Source organism: Dama dama, chromosome 29 (assembly GCF_033118175.1).
Source record: "Dama dama isolate Ldn47 chromosome 29, ASM3311817v1, whole genome shotgun sequence".
NCBI classification, from domain to species: Eukaryota; Metazoa; Chordata; class Mammalia; order Artiodactyla; family Cervidae; genus Dama; species Dama dama.
Window position 1 is genome coordinate 32,549,827 of NC_083709.1, and position 18,311 is coordinate 32,568,137.

The window sequence follows — 18,311 nt, forward strand, 5'->3', positions numbered from 1 at the left end:
CACAGGGAAAGTTGACCTTTTGGAATCTAAGTTTTTTCACTCATGAGTTGGGTACAATATCACCGACACATTTTTCCTCCATATTTCTTGATTGGAAATGACATTTAAAAATGGAGTGGGATTTTTATTCATTTGATGTGCTTATTGGTGGGAAGGGGCAAAGCAGGAAAGAGGAAGGACCATTAAAAATGAGAGACAATGGCAATAGTCCCTCTTCACATCCATCAGCATCACAAAGTAATAAGTGTATTTTATGGTGAAAATGTATTAACTGGCATAAATTAAGAATAATTTTTAAAATCTAAACTTGTAGTCATAATTTTTAAATCAAAAATTTAAACTTTTTATCCTATTCTTATATTACAATTCTTTATAACACAGTTCTATAATTCTTATAATATTCTGTATTACAATTCCTACCCCAGCTTGGTTCTGTTTCTCTGACACCCTTCTGATAGTACCTTGTTTTGAGTATGGTTCCAGAGGAAGCTGAGGACTTGAATTTTAAAATTCTGAAAAATCAACAAACAACAGAATAAATTCTAAGACAAAGAGAAAATTGAGAGTAAACAATATAAAGTAGCAAATGTCAAAAGTAAATCACTTTCAAAATCATACCACGTGTAACTAACTTAATCTGTACTTACCTATCATTCATAAAATGAAAACACTAAGAAATAGATTCATCATCTAAACATATGGATATTTTAAATAAGGTGAGACTTTGAGATTATTAAATTTCACTTCACTTTTCACTTTCACTTTTTTCCCAACCATTTCTTACTGACCTCTCAAATCTCAGTACAAATGTTACATTACTCTCCTCTTTCAGGCCACTATTCCTAATCCCCTACCCAGACGAGAGTTCTCCCTTCTCCAAGCAGCCATATGGCACATGGCACACTTTAGCATTTAATGTGATTATCTGGGTATGTGGTTAATCTCTCCTAGCTTGTATAATCATTAATGTGGTATTTGTCTTTCTCATTTCAAAGGCTGGTATATAAAGAATATAAAGCCCACTCCCTCAAATGACAAATATTTAATAAATAAGTGAGCATGAAAAGCCATTTATCTTCCAGCACTTAATGTCTCCTTCATTTTAGCCACATCTAACTTCTTGCCCTGCTAGATCATATGAGGTTCTTTTATACCTCCTTGACTTTGCATATTCTCTTCAAAACTTCAATGGAAAACAATACTTTAGTAATTCTTCATGATTCTAGTCCAATAGTACCAACTAAATAAAGTTTCTTTAGCGTCCTCCTAAGAATGTTGGTCACTTCCACCACCATACTCTCCTAGCCCTTTGATTAAATGCACTCAACAAATGCTACTGTAATTATTATTGCTTATGTCTATATCCTTTACCAACTTTTGAGCTTTTAAAGGCAGGGACTGACAATGTGGTATAATGAAGCTAGAAAGTGCTGGGTTTAGAAAACAGCTTTCACTTAGAAACTGCAGTATTGGTTCAGTTATTTGTCTTGCATGTAGCAGATACTCAGTAAATGTCTGTTTAACGAATGAGTCAACCTCTCAAAACCTCAGATTCTCTTGTTATAATATAAAAATACTTTCTCATCAGATATTAGAACTAATACTGTGACATAAAGTAACTAGTGCTGGGAGTATAACAACTTAAAATAGTATCTATTTTATTATTATTATCTATTACTAGTATCTATTATTTATTAGTATCTCTAAGGCCTTGTACAGTTTTAATAAATATATTCTGAGTCAATGAATGAATGTATACAGCACTTTAAAAAGCAATTCAGAAAACACATTAATTGAAACATGGACTCTATTTTCAACAAGCTTATATTTTAATGGAGATAATATTTGTGCACATGTACCTGAAGTAAATATAAAATAGAAATAAAAGTTCTTAAGACAGTATAGATAAAGAACTTTGGGAACAACAGACTCCTTGAAGAAAAATTCTCAACGGATGGGATAACTTAAACTGATTTTTTATTTCCTAAAATAGACTTTAAAATTAGAGATGAAAAAGAAAGTAATTCAAGACAGAAAGAACAACATGAACAAAGGAAAAGAAATAGAAACATTTGGAAACAGAGAAGGAAACTACAAGTGGTTTGGTTTTCCTGGAGTGCAGGGGGCAGAAAAGTAGAGTGAGGCCGGATTCTAAAAAACTTATTGGGTGCGTATAAACCAACTGGACTTCTTTTTTTAGGTAAACAAAAGGCATTTGAGGTGAGGTGATATGGGATAGCAATGACCTAAGAAATGCTTTGGGAAAATTACATTTAACTCGGTCTTACATGCCAACAAACTCTAAGCAATTAATAGAAAAAAAAGTATTTAAACACACACAGGAAGAGAGAGGGGGAAGGAGGGAAGGAGAAAGAGAAGGAAGGAGAAAGTGGGGAAGGTGGGCAGAAAGGAAGGGACAGAGTGAGTCAGAATGGGAGATGGAGGGGGGCTTTCTCTACATTTCTCCCCTTCTGCTCCAAGTGGGCTCCAGTCACTGAAGGAATCTCCCTTACTAGGAGAAAACTGATGGATAGAACGTCCCAAAGCTGCTGTGTGAACAACAGGGGAATCCTAATATTATTATAAGCATGAAGAGAAACCAAAATAAAATGTCAGCAGATAAGAATGTAAAATTTGAAGGGAAAAAACACAGTCCAAAAGACAACTTATACCTATGTGAGCAAACATAAAAAACCAACATACAAACCACTTCACACATTAACCTGTAATAAAATCTGAATAACTCAAAGTACAGGCAGCACAAAGGTATATGAGTTCAGTTCTTAAAGACAGAAAATAAATATACACAACATGACATACAAAGTCCTTATTTTGGTTTTTAGTCTGAGCTCCTTATCAGTAGCCTGGCAGACTTTCTTACATCATAAAGGTATGTATCTGTGAATGGCAGTATAAAAAAAAGACTGTTGGTGAATTATATACTCTAGGAGTCTTGAACTGATTATTTTTTTAATACCCCCAAACAAAAGCCCGAATGTGAGAATAAACTCACAATATCCTGTACTGGTTCATTCATTCATTCAATAACTAGTTTCTGAATACATATTATGTGCCATGCTAGATATTGTGCCCCTGGTGAGGACAAATTTGATTTTACTCACTGTGTAGCATTTAGAATGATTGGAACAAGTATTATCTTACACTCCTGTCTTACCATGTGATCTAAAACAAGTAAGGGGCTATTCCTGGAATCTTATGGAGGGCTAGTTTATCAAACTCTGTGAAGCATTAAATCAAAGTAAAAGTTCGAGCAGCGTTGGTGGTATAGTGGTGAGCATAGCTGCCTTCCAAAGTAAAAGTTCACCAAGACTTCAAGTGAAAATTAACTGAAGCTCTTTGAAAGAAAAGTAAAAAACATGAGCTTAAACGAGGTTATGGCTACAAAAGTGGAGATATAAATGAATCTGCCACCCTCACTTCATTCACAGAAGAGAAAATAAAGAAAATGTTAAACAGAACCACATGAATCTTTTAGCAAAATGTCTTCCACCAAGTGGTTCATTACAAAGCCAAATACTGACTAGTTCATAAAATTATTTTCCTCTCCTAGGACAGTTTGATTTTATAATCATCTTCATGGAAGAAAATACATGAAGAGCAAAGATGTATATTGGAAATGTAAACTATTAATAACACATAAAAAATAAAATCTCTATGCCCAAGCTAGAAGCAAAGTACAAATAACACTATGTCTACACTACTGGGAAAGTCTGCCCTGCCTTACTAAATCCTCTGTAATACTTTGTAGAATTTTAAACACCAACAAAACACATTTTAACTGTTGGTCTCATGGATTTTATTATTTTAGAAACATACTGGCTTTTAATAATCTTGACTATACTTTCATAATAAAACTTGGCATCCTTCACGTAAGTAAGTCTTAAAGACAGAGGACTGATAAGGGTGGATATCCGTCTATTTCTAGGAGTCCATAAAGATATCAACATGTTCACAGAACTAAAAGCACTAAAGGATTTTTGGCAAACACAAAATTACGAATAATTTTTTCCCCAAAGTAATGGTAAAGCACACATTTTCCCAATGTAGAAACAGACAATTTGTTGAGATCCAAACACATACCTCATATTCAGCTGTATTGACTGTTAAGGAAGGAACCAGAGAAAACAGTTCACTGAGGGTCTTCAAAATGAGAGGTCTTGTGTCACAACTCAGCTTTGGGGAGAGAGCATTCCAAGTGGAGCGTATACAAACCACCTGTGAAGCAAACACAAAAGTCAATACCTAACAAAATCCCAGCTCATCTGAAGCCATTAGTAAAGGGTACTGTCTTTTATTATGAGGAAACTCAAGAATAAGAACTCTTAGAAGATAGGATTTGATAAGTTATCACCTCTCAGAAGAAATTATATAAACTAACATAAACTGTTGTTGAAGAAGATCCAGCCTGCCTCCCACAACTGCTTTTTTATAGCTTTATTTTGGTTAACCAAACAAATAAAACTCTCTCTCTCTCATGCATGAATACACACAAAATTAACTCCAGATTACCTACAAACATTCCTGAATAGCCATTCTCTGAAAATAAAGACGGGTAAGATAACGCTAGCACATTTATAAATCCAAGTATTTACAATTTTTTATAGTTTTCCATCCTGCTGAAACTATATCACCACTCAGAAAATTGAGATGTTAATAAATACAAATCAAATGCTCTCAAATCATCTTACAAATTTCTACATGAGGTCAGTTCAGTTCAGTCGCTCAGTCGTGTCCAACTCTTTGCGACCCCATGAATCGCAGCATGCCAGGCCTCCCTGTCCATCACAAACTCCTGGAGTTTACTCAAACTCATGTCCATCGAATCGGTGATGCCATCCAGCCATCTCATTCTCTGTCGTCCCCTTCTCCTCCTGCCCCTAATCCCTCTCAGCATCAGGGTCTTTTCCAATGAGTCAACTCTTCACATCAGGTGGCCAAAGTATTGGAGTTTCAGCTTCAGCATCAGTCTTTCCAATGAACACCCAGGCCTGATCTCCTTTAGGATAGACTGGTTGGATCTCCTTGCAGTCCAAGGGACTCTCAAGAGTCTTCTCCAACACCACACTTCAAAAACATCAATTTTTCAGTGCTCAGCTTTCTTTATAGTCCAACTCACATCCACACATGACCACTGGAAAAACCATAGCCTTGACTAGACGGACCATTGTTGGCAAAGTAATGTCTCTGCTGTTTAATATGATATCTAGGTTGGTCATAACTTTCCTTCCAAGGAGTAAGCGTCTTTTACTTTCATGGCTGCAATCACCATCTGCAATGATTTTGGAGCCCAAAAATATAAAGTCAGCCACTGTTTCCACTGTTTCCCCATCTATTTGCCATGAAGTGATGGGACCAGATGCCATGATCTTAGTTTTCTGAATGTTGAGCTTTAAGCCAACTTTTTCACTCTCCTCTTTCACTTTCATCAAGAGGCTTTTGTTAGGTGAATTATTTTATTATTTAAAATAGTAACTTAAAATTTTGTTTTAAAAGTCATTTCAGATTTTAAGAGGCTGTTAAATGATAAAAATTAAACTAATAAATGTCATTTCTAGCTTGATCCACTTTCCTTAAACCAAGTATTCTTATATCATTTCAAGATCTGGTTTATGGATGTTCAAATATCTTCTTAAATTCAATTCCAACTACAACAGATGATTTCTTCACTTACAGATATTTTACTAAAACTTTAAAACTCAGACAGGAAGAGTGACAACAGACATCAATTAGAGTTGAACAAGGATTAATCTTTTTAAAACACTACACTCTTTTCTCTTAAGCTTCAATTAACACACACAATTTATTTTCATCTACTAACATAAACTGGGTTTCCCAGATAGCTCAGTGGTAAAGAATCTGCCTGCCAATGCAGGAGATGCAGGTTGGATCCCTGAGTGAGGAATATCCTCTGGAGTAGGAAATGGCAATGCACTCCAGTATTCTTACCTGGGTAAATCCCATGAACAGAGGAGCCTGCAGCCTACAGTCCATGGGATCGCAAGGAGTTGGACATGACTGAATGACTGAGCACACACACTAACTCAAATTATTTAGAAAACACTACATAAGGTAAATTAAATAATATATACTTAAGGACACAGATTAAGCAAAGACTCAAATATAGCAGAAAGTATCTCAGAAACCTTGGATTCAGTGCTTTTGCTCTTATTTTTCACTTTTCATGAAAGAGCAGAAAAATGCTCTTTGACTTGGGATCCACTACAAATTTGGATTTCACCATCACTAAGGGTTGTACTTCTGTCAGGCATGACATTAGGCACATTTATACAAAGTAGCTCTATTATTACAAAACAGCAATATTTGAAATTAAAAAAAAAAAAAAAACCAATCCTTTAAAAGCTACCAACTCAACATAGACTATATACCCAGAGTATTATACAGCACTAAGCAGAATAATAAAATATAAAATACAATCTAACAGTCAAAGAATTTACCACCTTATCAAACAGAAAGAGAAATGTACATAACTCTAAATTATTAGAAAACAAATGGTACATGATTAGATTTTTAAATATTTCCAACAGAAAATAGGCTTAGGAGGAATCCAGGTAGGAAAGCTATGTCAGTGAGTGGGAGTCATTAAAGCGTCAAGAAGCAGAAAGTCTAGAGATAGGACTTGAAGAAGGAATGGAAAGAAATCAGGCAGACCTTTCACAAGGAAGTGGAAAGCATAAGCCAAAACACAAATAAAGCAAGTTGTAGGCATGCATGTGTCCTGGTGAAGAAAGGCTGGTGTAGATTAAAGAGCACCTAGCATTGCAAAGCAGTTTGGATCAGAATCAAAAGGAAAAGGAAACCTCCAGAGATTTCTGAGTTGGGCAATAAACTAAATTCAAATGCTATTTTTGAAAGATTCTTCTGGTAGTCTTATAGTCAAACTCAAAGTTGTCATGAACTTCTCTAATTCTTCTTTTCCCCAGTCCTTCACATAAGAGCCTCAAAAGTTTTCCAAAAATCATACACTCAATATAATCACTGATTATCCATGCCTTCCCCTTATTTTAAATGCCTATTTAATTCCAACCTTCTTTGTTTCAAGACCAAGTTTAAATCTCAATTCTACAATTAACTTTTCTCTTACAATTCAGGCCTTCATTTTATCCCTTTCTTTCCTCTAACTTCCAGCATTTAAAACTCTATACTTCCCAACTTAGCATTTAATTATATACTGCCTAGTATTGATCACTATTTTCATGAATATAAATTGCCTTCTCAACTAGATATTAAGCTCCATGAAGACAATGACCACATCTTCTAGTTCTCACCTCCCCGCTCATCTAGCACACTAATAATTATATCAGATTGTCAGTAGTTATCAACTACTGATGATACTGGAACCTGAGAAGTAGTAAATCTGAGATAGAAAAGGAAAGGATTAAAAGGTCTTGGACAATGAATTGGAAAGTAAGATGATTTGGGCCTAGAGACCTGGGTGAATAAAAAGCAACATAATAAAATGGAGGGGAAGCTGGAAGGATCATCTTTGCAGGAAATGGGGGGATGGATATGTTTAACTGGAGTTTATGGAAAGACATCCAGAGAGAAATATTCTGTAGGCATTAGGGAAAAACTCAGATGTAAGGCTGGCTAATGACAGTTTTGTCATTTAAACATTTGTATTGACCAAAAGCCAGGAAGAAGTATAGTCTCATACATGTTCTGATGCACTTTGCAGATCAACAAAAAAGATGCCTGGCCACCAATTATGGAAGTACAAACGGGGGCCTTGTCTTTTCCATGGTGGTGAGTGGGGAGTGAGGCTACATTCTCCAGGTATTTTCAAAGGTTTACACATTTTAAAAGTCTTTTTCCTAAAAAGTTTGGAAACTAATGCCCAAAATGGTACTCTACACATAGACTATGAGAAGACATTCTAGCAGCTCAACAATGTATTGTGCCTTAATTGTAAGCAAGGTATACCTGCCAGGAATTATCAGTAAATCTAGGCTTGCCCATACATAATCAGGAGCAAGGAAGTCTTTAATAAGGAAGGCTGCTTTCTCTGACCTTCCCAACACTGGGCCATTCTTGACTAGATCTTAAGAGATCGTCTGACCCTGAGGGCTCCTTGGATTCAACCTATTACCACCTTGCTATGTCCATCTCCTAGAACTGTATGGATTTCACCCACTAGCCTTATGGTCTGTGCAGTCTGTCATATTATATCAGATGAGCCAAGATCATGGTCCTGGTTCCAACGGGCTTGTTTTACCTTAACAATTCATTACCCAATGACTTGTCTGTTTTCAAAATACAGATTGACTTCAGGCTCCAACACATAATGGGCGACACTTGAAATGACTGATTAAGAGGAAAATTTTTTACATACTCTTGAGCTGAAATGCAAAAATTGAGAGTGGGGGTAATTAGCCAAGGCCAAAAATAAAGAGGAAAATACCTGCACTATGGTACTAAAAGGAGGTTATCAGTTTCCATAACCTAATAGCTTGAGTTTAAATGCACACATGGAAAGAGGAGGTACTGCCTTTAGCCTGTAGTAGGCAGGGAGTTGGGATGGAGACCTCCACATAAAACCACCATCCTTGTAGGGCTGTACCCTTAGTGTAATGGTTGGACTACAAACCACTGAGCTGAGAAACTAACATAAAAAATGGCAGTGAGCTGGAGGCTCCCTGGATCACTCTTGGAAAGCACTCCCATAATACATAATCCAAATGATTTGCACAGAAAAATAAAACAAATCCCTCTAAAAATAAGTTTATAGCTTTATTCATTATAATATGATTATTTAACACCAAAGACAAACAATCATCAGAGCTAAATGGTAGAAAATACATGCTATCTACAAAGGAGTAAATTAGAATAACAACAAACTTTTCAAAATTAACAAGACCAAATGACCATGAAATAAGATCTTTTTTTTTTTTTATTTTTTTCCAGTGGGTTTTGTCATACATTGATATGAATCAGCCATGGATTTACATGTATTCCCAATCCCGATCCCCCCTCCCACCTCCCTCTCCACCCGATTCCTCTGGGTCTTCCCAGTGCACCAGGCCGGAGCACTTGTCTCGTGCATCCCACCTGGGCTGGTGATCTGTTTCACCATAGATAGTATACATGCTGTTCTTTTGAAATATCCCACCCTCACATTCTCCCACAAAGTTCAAAACTCTGTTCTGTATTTCTGTGTCTCTTTTTCTGTTCTGCATATAGGGTTATCGTTATCACCTTTCTAAATTCCATATACATGTGTCAGTATGCTGTAATGTTCTTTATCTTTCTGGCTTACTTCACTCTGTATAAGGGGCTCCAGCTTCATCCATCTCATTAGGACTGGTTCAAATGAATTCTTTTTAATGGCTGAGTAATATTCCATGGTGTATATGTACCACAGCTTCCTTATTCATTCATCTGCTGATGGGCATCTAGGTTGCTTCCATGTCCTGGCTATTATAAACAGTGCTGCGATGAACATTGGGGTGCATGTGTCTCTTTCAGATCTGGTTTCCTCAGTGTGTATGCCCAGAAGTGGGATTGCTGGGTCATATGGCAGTTCTATTTCCAGTTTTTTAAGAAATCTCCACACTGTTTTCCATAGCGGCTGTACTAGTTTGCATTCCCACCAACAGTGTAAGAGGGTTCCCTTTTCTCCACACCCTCTCCAGCATTTATTGCTTGTAGACTTTTGGATAGCAGCCATCCTGACTGGCGTGTAATGGTACCTCATTGTGGTTTTGATTTGCATTTCTCTGATAATGAGTGATGTTGAGCATCTTTTCATGTGTTTGTTAGCCATCTGTATGTCTTCTTTGGAGAAATGTCTGTTTAGTTCTTTGGCCCATTTTTTGATTGGGTCATTTATGGTCCAGAGAAATAAGATCTTAAAAGCGCTGAGGAAAAAAATCCACAATTCAACAGTAATGGTAAAACAAGCAAAAACAAAGTAGAAGGAGCAATACCTAGGTATTATATTATGCAGATATGGCACAAACAAACGACTCAGAATATCTTGCTTAGTTTGTCTATGAGATTTTGGAGAATTCATTCTGAGTGCTAACATTATGCACATTTTGTTGCCATTTCTGTTTCTTGGGGAGAATGACACTTTTCCATGCTATTCCTCCAAAAGAACCTTAGCAACACTATAACAGCACAGATTAAGGAGACCCAATGCAGCATGATATACTGGAAAGAGCTCATGACTGGAGTTATAAACCTCAGGTTCTCCTATTTGGTAGTTGTGGGACTATGGCAAAGTCATTAATCTCATTCAATCTGTTTCCGCAGCTGCAAAACAGAAAATAATACTACTAACATCTGCTCCATGTATAGCACAAGGTTAATAGTAAAGGCAATATTGAGGCAACTGTATGCAAACATGCTTTATACACTGTAAAAGAAAGTTATTGATGGAAAAATAACAAATCATAAAAGAATCAGGGTCTTTGCTTCAATTCTTGTGCCGTAAGAATGCATTTGTTTCTTTGCAGAGGCAATAGATGCCTATTATTCTAATTTTAGCTCCAAAAGCTATTTCTAGCAATTCCAAAGAACAGCCTACTCCTTTTGTCCTGATGTTTTCCTCCAGCAGAGGGAAAGCTTTATAAAAACCTTTAGGCTATGAAAACCACCTTATTTTCCCTTTTCATAATGAAGGTAAAAGAAACTGCCTTCACAATTAAGAGGACTCGAGTCATCATCATGCCGTGAAACCCTCTTAAGCTAATTCAGTCCACACAATTCATAAAACAGGACACTTCTGTTACCAAAATACAATAACAGGCTAGGAGAGAGTTTAAGGAGCCACAATCAATGGAGCAGAAACAATGGGGAAAATAACATTCTTTCTAATCCTAATAACATGGGGTTAAAGGTTATAAGTATTAAAAAATGACTAGCACAGGTTTATTTAAGCAACTTCACAGTCTTTTAATGTCTGAGTCCAGGGTATTATGAAAGCAGTCTTGTAGAAAAAAATAGGAATAAATATTGAGTTGCCTTTTTAAAAGTCCCTTATAATGTAAAGGGACAGAATCTCTGATGATTAGAGTTGCTCAACTTTTATCCTGTTGATGGCAAGTAATGGAAAGACATATATCTAAATCCCAAATTGTGGCATAGTGAATACAAAATATGTGTGCTTGATGGGATAAAATGACTGTCATACTAACAATCCCTAACATAATTATGCCATTTCCAAAGAAGGCAAGACAGAGGTCTTCAAATTGTTCCATATTTCTGAAAAACTGGCAGTTTGCAGTACAGACTTATAATTCTTAAATTTGCATAGAAGAGGCTGGAACTGTAGAAGTGGTTCAAGTAGAAACGAGTATTTATTAATACTAAACAGATCGATCTAGATATCAAGTCACCCTAAAGACTCGCTATGCAGTGGCCCAGGATTTTAGGTTTCTCTTTTATTTCCCCTCGTGAGCAGCTGCAGCATCCCTGAGACACCTCCCTATAGGGAATAGTAACTTCCAATGCAAACTCCATTGATTTCTCTGCAGGAACAGAAAGAAATGACACAAAGAGCTCCCTGCAGGGACGTTCACTTTTCAGTTTTGCTAGATTCTGTCTGGATTAATTATCTATTTCATGTCGGACATTCTTCTGGCATGAACTACCAAATTCACAGTTAAGATTGTGTCAGAAATATTCTTTGACAAGAAAATGATTAGCGCTTTATTCCTCACAAATAACCAGAGGGAATTTTTCAAAAAGGCCAGTTCCTTCCCCTGTTCAGATAAATGGAATTTAGACTCCAAGGTAAAAAAGAAAACTAATAGAAATTCAATCAAAATAGCTTAAAAAAAAAAAAACTGCTTAGAAGTTGTTTAGCAGATGCAAATATATGGTTATATAATAACTACATAATCAATAAAACATACCCCATGAAGACAACACTGCACAAAGCTGAAAAAATTCTGTTGTAACTAAAATTCAGGTGTAACCAAAGAGCTTCCTGTAGGGCCTCAAAGAAAATAATAGCCAGTGACATCATAAGAGTTTAGATTTAACAAGCTACAACATGGATGAACCTTAAAAATGCCAGGCTAAAACAAACAAACAAACAAAAAAAAAAACACCAGGCTAACTATGGAGAACAGTGGAGATCCCTGTGAAAGGGCTGCTCTCAATATATCAGCAAATTTGGAAAACTCAGCAGTGGCCACAGGATGGGAAAAGGTCAGTTTTCATTCCAATCGCAAAAAAAGGCAATGCCAAAGAAGGCTCAAACTACTGCACAATTGCACTCATCTCACACGCCAGTGAAGTTATGCTCAAAATTCTCCAAGCCAGGATTCAGCAATATGTGAACTGAGAACTTCCAGATGTTCAAGCTGGCTTTAGAAAAGGCAGAAGAACCAGAGATCAAATTGCCAACATCCGCTGGATCATCGAAAAAGCAGGAGAGTTCCAGAAAAACATCTATTTCTGCTTTATTGACTATGCCAAAGCCTTTGACTGTGTGGATCACAATAAGCTGTGGAAAATTCTGAAAGAGATGGGAATACCAGACCACCTGACCTGCCTCTTGAGAAATCCATATGCAGGTCAGGAAGCAATAGTTAGAACTGGACATGGAACAACAGACTGGTTCCAAGTAGGAAAAGGAGTACATTAAGGATGCATATTGTCATCCTGCTTATTTAACTTATATGCAGAGTACATCATGAGAAATGCTAGGCTGGATAAAGCACAAGCTGGAATCAAGATTGCTAGGAGAAATATCAATAACCTCAGATATGCAGATGACACCATCCTTGTGGCAGAAAGTGAAGAACTAAAGAGCCTCTTAATGAAAGTGAAAGAGAAGAGTGAAAAAGTTGGCTTAAAGTTCAACATTCAGAAAACTAAGATCATGACATTCAATCTCATCACTTCATGGCAAATAGATGGAGAAACAGTGGAAACAGTGGCAGACTTTATTTTGGGGGGCTCTAAAATCATTGCAGATGGTGATTACAGCCATGAAATTAAAAGACACTTACTCCTTGGAAGGAAAGTTATGACCAACCTAGACAACATATTAAAAAGCAGAGACATTACCTTGCCAATAAAGGTCTGTCTAGTCAAGGCTATGGTTTTTCCAGTAGTCATGTATGGATGTGAGAGTTGGACTATAAAGAAAGCTAAGTGCCGAAGAATTGATGCTTTTGAACCATGGTGTTGGAGAAGACTCTTGAGAGTCCCTTGGACTGCAAGAAGATCCAACCGGTCCATCCTAAAGGAAATCAGTCTTGGGTGTTCATTGGAAGGACTGATGTTGAAGCTGAAACTTCAATGCTTTGGCCTCCTCATGTGAAGAGCTGACTCATTTGAAGGGACCCTGATGCTAGGGAAGATTGAGGGCAGGAGGAGAAGGGGACAACAGAGGATGAGATGGTTGGATGGCATCACCGACTCAATGGAAATGAGTTTGGGTGGACTCCGGGATTTGGTGATGGACAGGGAGGCCTGGCATGCTGCGGTCCATGGGGTCGCAAAGAGTCGCACATGACTGACTGTACTGAACTGAACTGATAGTCCGGGATAATCTACACATCTCAAGATCTTTAACGTCATCATATACACAAAATCCCCTTTATTATATAGGATGACAATCATAGGTTCCAGAGATTAGGACCTGGATATCTTTGAGGGTCATTATTCAGCCTACAGGAATAATTTAAAAATGCTTTCATAGTGGTAGTTGATGTACAGCTTTATGAATCTACCAAAAAATCACCAAACTGTGCACTTTATAAGAGTGAACTTTATGATATGTGAATTATATCTCAGTAAAACTGTGACTTTTTTAAAAAGACACAGTTGTCTGAAAAAATATAGCTATTACACAGCTCAAAAAAATAAAAGGCAAACAATTTGTGTGTAGTTGTGCTCAGGCATACCATAAAGGAATGAAGAAAATTCCATAAACTCAAGGTTAATAGTGCTTCAGATAAATCTTTTAACAACCCATATGTGGAATCAGCATGTCTAGTAAAATGACATAACCACATACACATATATGCATATAACTGTACACATATAACTGTAAATATATATTAAATGACACAACTACATATTTGTATATATGTGTAAGTATGTATACATTTTATAAATTTATTTAATACATATGCATAAACTGCAATAGATTGTCATATTCTAACACAGGAGAGATGATGGTACAACCAGTCTTCACTGTGGAATTCCCATTTTTCCTTTAGGATACCTGGTTACTCTGGGTGACATGTGACCATCTGATGGAAATTCAAGTAAAGAAACCATCCATCCCATATTAAATATTATGAGAGCTTAATTTTACTGGCTTTTTTTGGATAAATAAGAAATATTCTAATATCTTCTTCCCATACCTCATGGCTGGACTTATACACAAAACATTTTAGAGACTGCTGCTCTTGACAACGCTCCCAAACATCAGTGAATACCAGAGTCACTGAGGAACTCATTAAAAAATAGAGAGCTTGGGCTTCATCCCTAAAGGATTCTGATTTTGTAGCTCAAGTTATCCACAAAATTTTGAAGACCACAATAGACATCACTGCCATTCATTTTTCAGTGAAGTCCATAATTTGGACAGAGTAGTTGAGCCAAACAAGTGAAAGTGAAGGAAATTCACTTTCACTGAAGCTATAAGTGTAACATGATGAAACAAAGTCAACGATACTCTTTTGTTTGACCTGTTTTCAACAATTTCAGATCAAAGTCATATGACCCTGTGAATCACTGAAGCAAGTTAATTGTTCAAACCACCACTTACACAAGTAGAGGCAAGGTGCCATGGCCCTGAAGCAAAAGGAACGGTACCTCTGAGAATATCTTACTCATCATTGTTGAATTAGAATCTAGAGCAACAGGTTTCATCATGCTACTATAAGAAGATCTAAGCCCAGCTTTTAATAAAGCTCAAAAACCTAACAACAGGGCCTACAAGGGTATGAAGTCGTTTAAATCATGAAAGATAAGTAATGTACACTGAAAACATGAGAAGGGCATTAGAACAACATCCAATTAATAGCACAGTCCATAGACTTGAATAAATCCTTTTCTGGTCAACTTTGCAAAGTCTTTCAAACTTAAAACTAAAGAATCTTAAAACAAAATGTATATACCATCTCCTTTAAATACGACTTCTGGATTTGTAAGCATGTTAACGAAGCATTCCAAGTAATTCTGTACCTATATAAAGATTTACCAAAAGTTTACTGAGTTAATTCCCAATACTTCCCAAGCCTTTCACTAACACATGATTTTAGTCATCTAATCAAAGTGAAGTCTAACCTGGAAATGTTAGTGTTTCTGGAAATGAGTCCCTTAGTGATATTTTATCTTGGGAAATGAGAAGGTAAGATCAACACCATTATCCATTAAATATGGATAACCAACAAAGACCTACATCCCAGCACACAGAACTCTGCTCAATGTTATGTGGCAGCCTGGATAGGAGGGGAGTTTGAGGGAGAATGGATATATGTATGGCTGAGTCTCTTCGCTGTTCATCTGAAACTTCAGAACATTGTTAATTGGCTATACCCCAACACAAAATAAAAAGATTTTTTAAAAAAAAGGTCAACACATTTATATTGCATGGAGATAAGTTTAATTACCACAGGTAACAATGCCATTTTTTTATAAAAGTTTAATTCTAGGTTCACACGGCTATGTGATGAGTAAGTTTTAAAAAATTCTAGGTCACTTAAGGGTATATGTGAATTTCTTAGAAGGTACCAAAATAATGTTTTCCATCACACCTCAAAATCCATAAAGCCTTAAAAACATGTAATGCCATTTAACCTACAACCCTCCTTCAGAGACCCCCTCTCTACATCCTACATCTCCATTTACCCCAGAAAAACCCACCCCTTGTATAAGCTTAAACGATATATTTTATTCACAGGAATGCAGAATGGCACACAATTAGCATCCTTTTAGTCATGTCGTTATTTCTAGCTCAGTGGCGTTTATTCAGATGAGCACAATTTGCAACCACTGAGCCCCGCTCTTCTGATGTTAACTGGCATCATTAAAACCCTCCCAGTGTCCAGTTCATTTGATCTTTTAAAGAATACCCTAGGTTTGTGACTGAGAGCCGGAAACTCACGGCTGGATACCGTGAGCAGCGTTCATGTTTGGTCACAGACTACTCACATCAGTTAATAATCCTTAGAGAGCAAATTCCACTTTAAGAGGGAAATCTTTTCATACAAAAAAATTTTAAATACAAAATAAACAGGGAACGGAATTAAAATAATGAACAGCAGGGAGAAGGGGTTCCTAAATGTCATAACTTAGAAACCTGAAATCGAAAAATGTTCAGAGTGAAGTATCTAAAAGATCACACCAAATCTAGGTATGGTAAAGGTCAGACAGAGGAGAGAGGATAGTATCATAAGTGCAAAATCAGGAAATGATAAAATGCCAAGACTTCAAATTTAAAATTTTCTTTAAGTTTGATTTAGTGTTTGACTTTGCATAATCTACAAATACTGTCTATAAAAAACTGAAAATGACCAATTAACTAATTATTGAAAGCTGAAGTCTTTTCTATTTAAACAGAAAATGTCAGTATTTGAATTTTTCCACACATTTCACACATGTGTTCAATAGTATTATACAACTTACTACAGTCAGTTACAATTTTAATTTGAAAACAAAAAACTATATTTAAAAATCTACTTACAGCGTGACAAAGTAAATGTTATAATATCCACGAATGTTTAATAAAAGGCAAGTTCCTGCTGTCCTTTTATAGTTAAAAATAGGGCCAAACTACAACTTTCAACTGCAAAGAGTCATTGTGTAGTACATAAAAAGCTCAGCGTGGAGATAGATTCAACAAATGTACAAAAAGCGTTTTCATTCCCAGGAAGAACTGAAGGCATCAAAAAAACATGCCCCAACTACAAATAACATAGAGCTCGGTTCAAAAAGACAAGCAAATTCCTTGCCTAACGCATAGCAAATTAAACTTAATCAACTCCTCTGCAAGGTCGAACAGGCAATCCACCTTTAAATGTCCCCACAAACAAAACATAAGAACAACAAAAGAGGTTCCAGAGAATAAGTAATAAATACTGAATCCACAGTAGGTGACAGAACTCTTACTGTACACAGCTGAGAAAAATCTGCCGTGGAACAATGTATCACATTTCCATATTAAATTATATTTACCACACTGAAAAATGCTCAAACAAAATGCAGGATTTCTATTGGCCATTTTAATACCACACTGACTCCTTAAACCTTCCAAACCCAATCCCGTTGAAAACCTGGGTCCCACTGAAAATCGTTCCCACCCCCTGGAGCCCTGAAGGAGCCACTCGACAAAGAGTTGGGATGATGGAAGAGGGCAGGGAGAACTACCTTACCCCATGATTTCAGAAATAAATCAATAAAAGAGGGTAGAATAGCCAAAACATAACCTTGGCATTGAGTATTTCCGGGAAAATCACTTCTGTGACAAATGGCCCGGAGTGAACTCTTCCAGCGGTCAAGAATCCCCAGGAAAGGGCCCTCCCCTCCTTATCTATTGCTCAATTGTACAATACTCCGCTTTGAAAATATAACACCCTCTTGGAGCTGGGCGAGATGAAAGAGCTTTTCTTCATGATCCTGCAACGCCTATTAATTTTTGCTACAAGAGACTCACAGCTGATTAAGAAAACAGAGGGTTAGCACTGCCTCACATTCCCATTTCAAGGACTTAAGAGAGAAAAATCTTAAAAGTGAATGAGCCCTCTTCTTCAGTACCATGTACTGATGTTCATTTATGCACACACCAAAAGCTGTTTCTCTTCCAACTGTGGGCAATTTGTTTAGACTGGAAGTCATTTTCCTCCTTGAAGCATCAGAAGCAATGTTACTAGATTCCTATGTGGTTAAAGAATTAAATTTCAGAAAAACTATGACTCATTCACCACCACCGAGAGCACAGATTTAGAAATCAATGGCTGAAGGAGCAAAACTTGTACTGTCCCCAAAGTACATTCACACTTTTATTACAAGCAGAAAAGCAACATGATACAGTGGAAAAGCACAAGAAGTATAGAGAGTATGTGAATGTCTACCTTATCATGTCAATTTGGATGTTACTTTGACTTGCCAGGCTCATGAGCAAATAGCACCTACATTACAAGATTACTATGAAGTGTAATAGAGACTATAATGGACACCAAATACCAGACATATTCACTAGCATGAAAATATGCAGCTTTAATAGTTTTGTAGTATTAAAGTATAACAACACACTGCAAAAAGTACAGGTCTTAATTGTATATTTCAATGAATCCTGACAAATG

The 18,311-nt window shown here is 36.6% G+C and overlaps 1 protein-coding gene across 4 annotated transcripts in view; it reads right to left on the bottom strand.

Moving 5' to 3' along the window:
- Positions 1–18,311, bottom strand: part of FOCAD (focadhesin) — a 286,671-nt gene that overhangs the window by 115,769 nt on the left and 152,591 nt on the right. For all 4 annotated transcript variants that reach the window (XM_061132648.1, XM_061132649.1, XM_061132647.1 and 1 more), the window contains 2 exons: positions 4,102–4,236; positions 462–512 (listed from right to left, as the gene is read on the bottom strand). In XM_061132648.1, the coding sequence (XP_060988631.1) occupies positions 462–512; positions 4,102–4,236 (186 nt within the window). The remainder of the gene's footprint in view (positions 1–461; positions 513–4,101; positions 4,237–18,311) is intronic.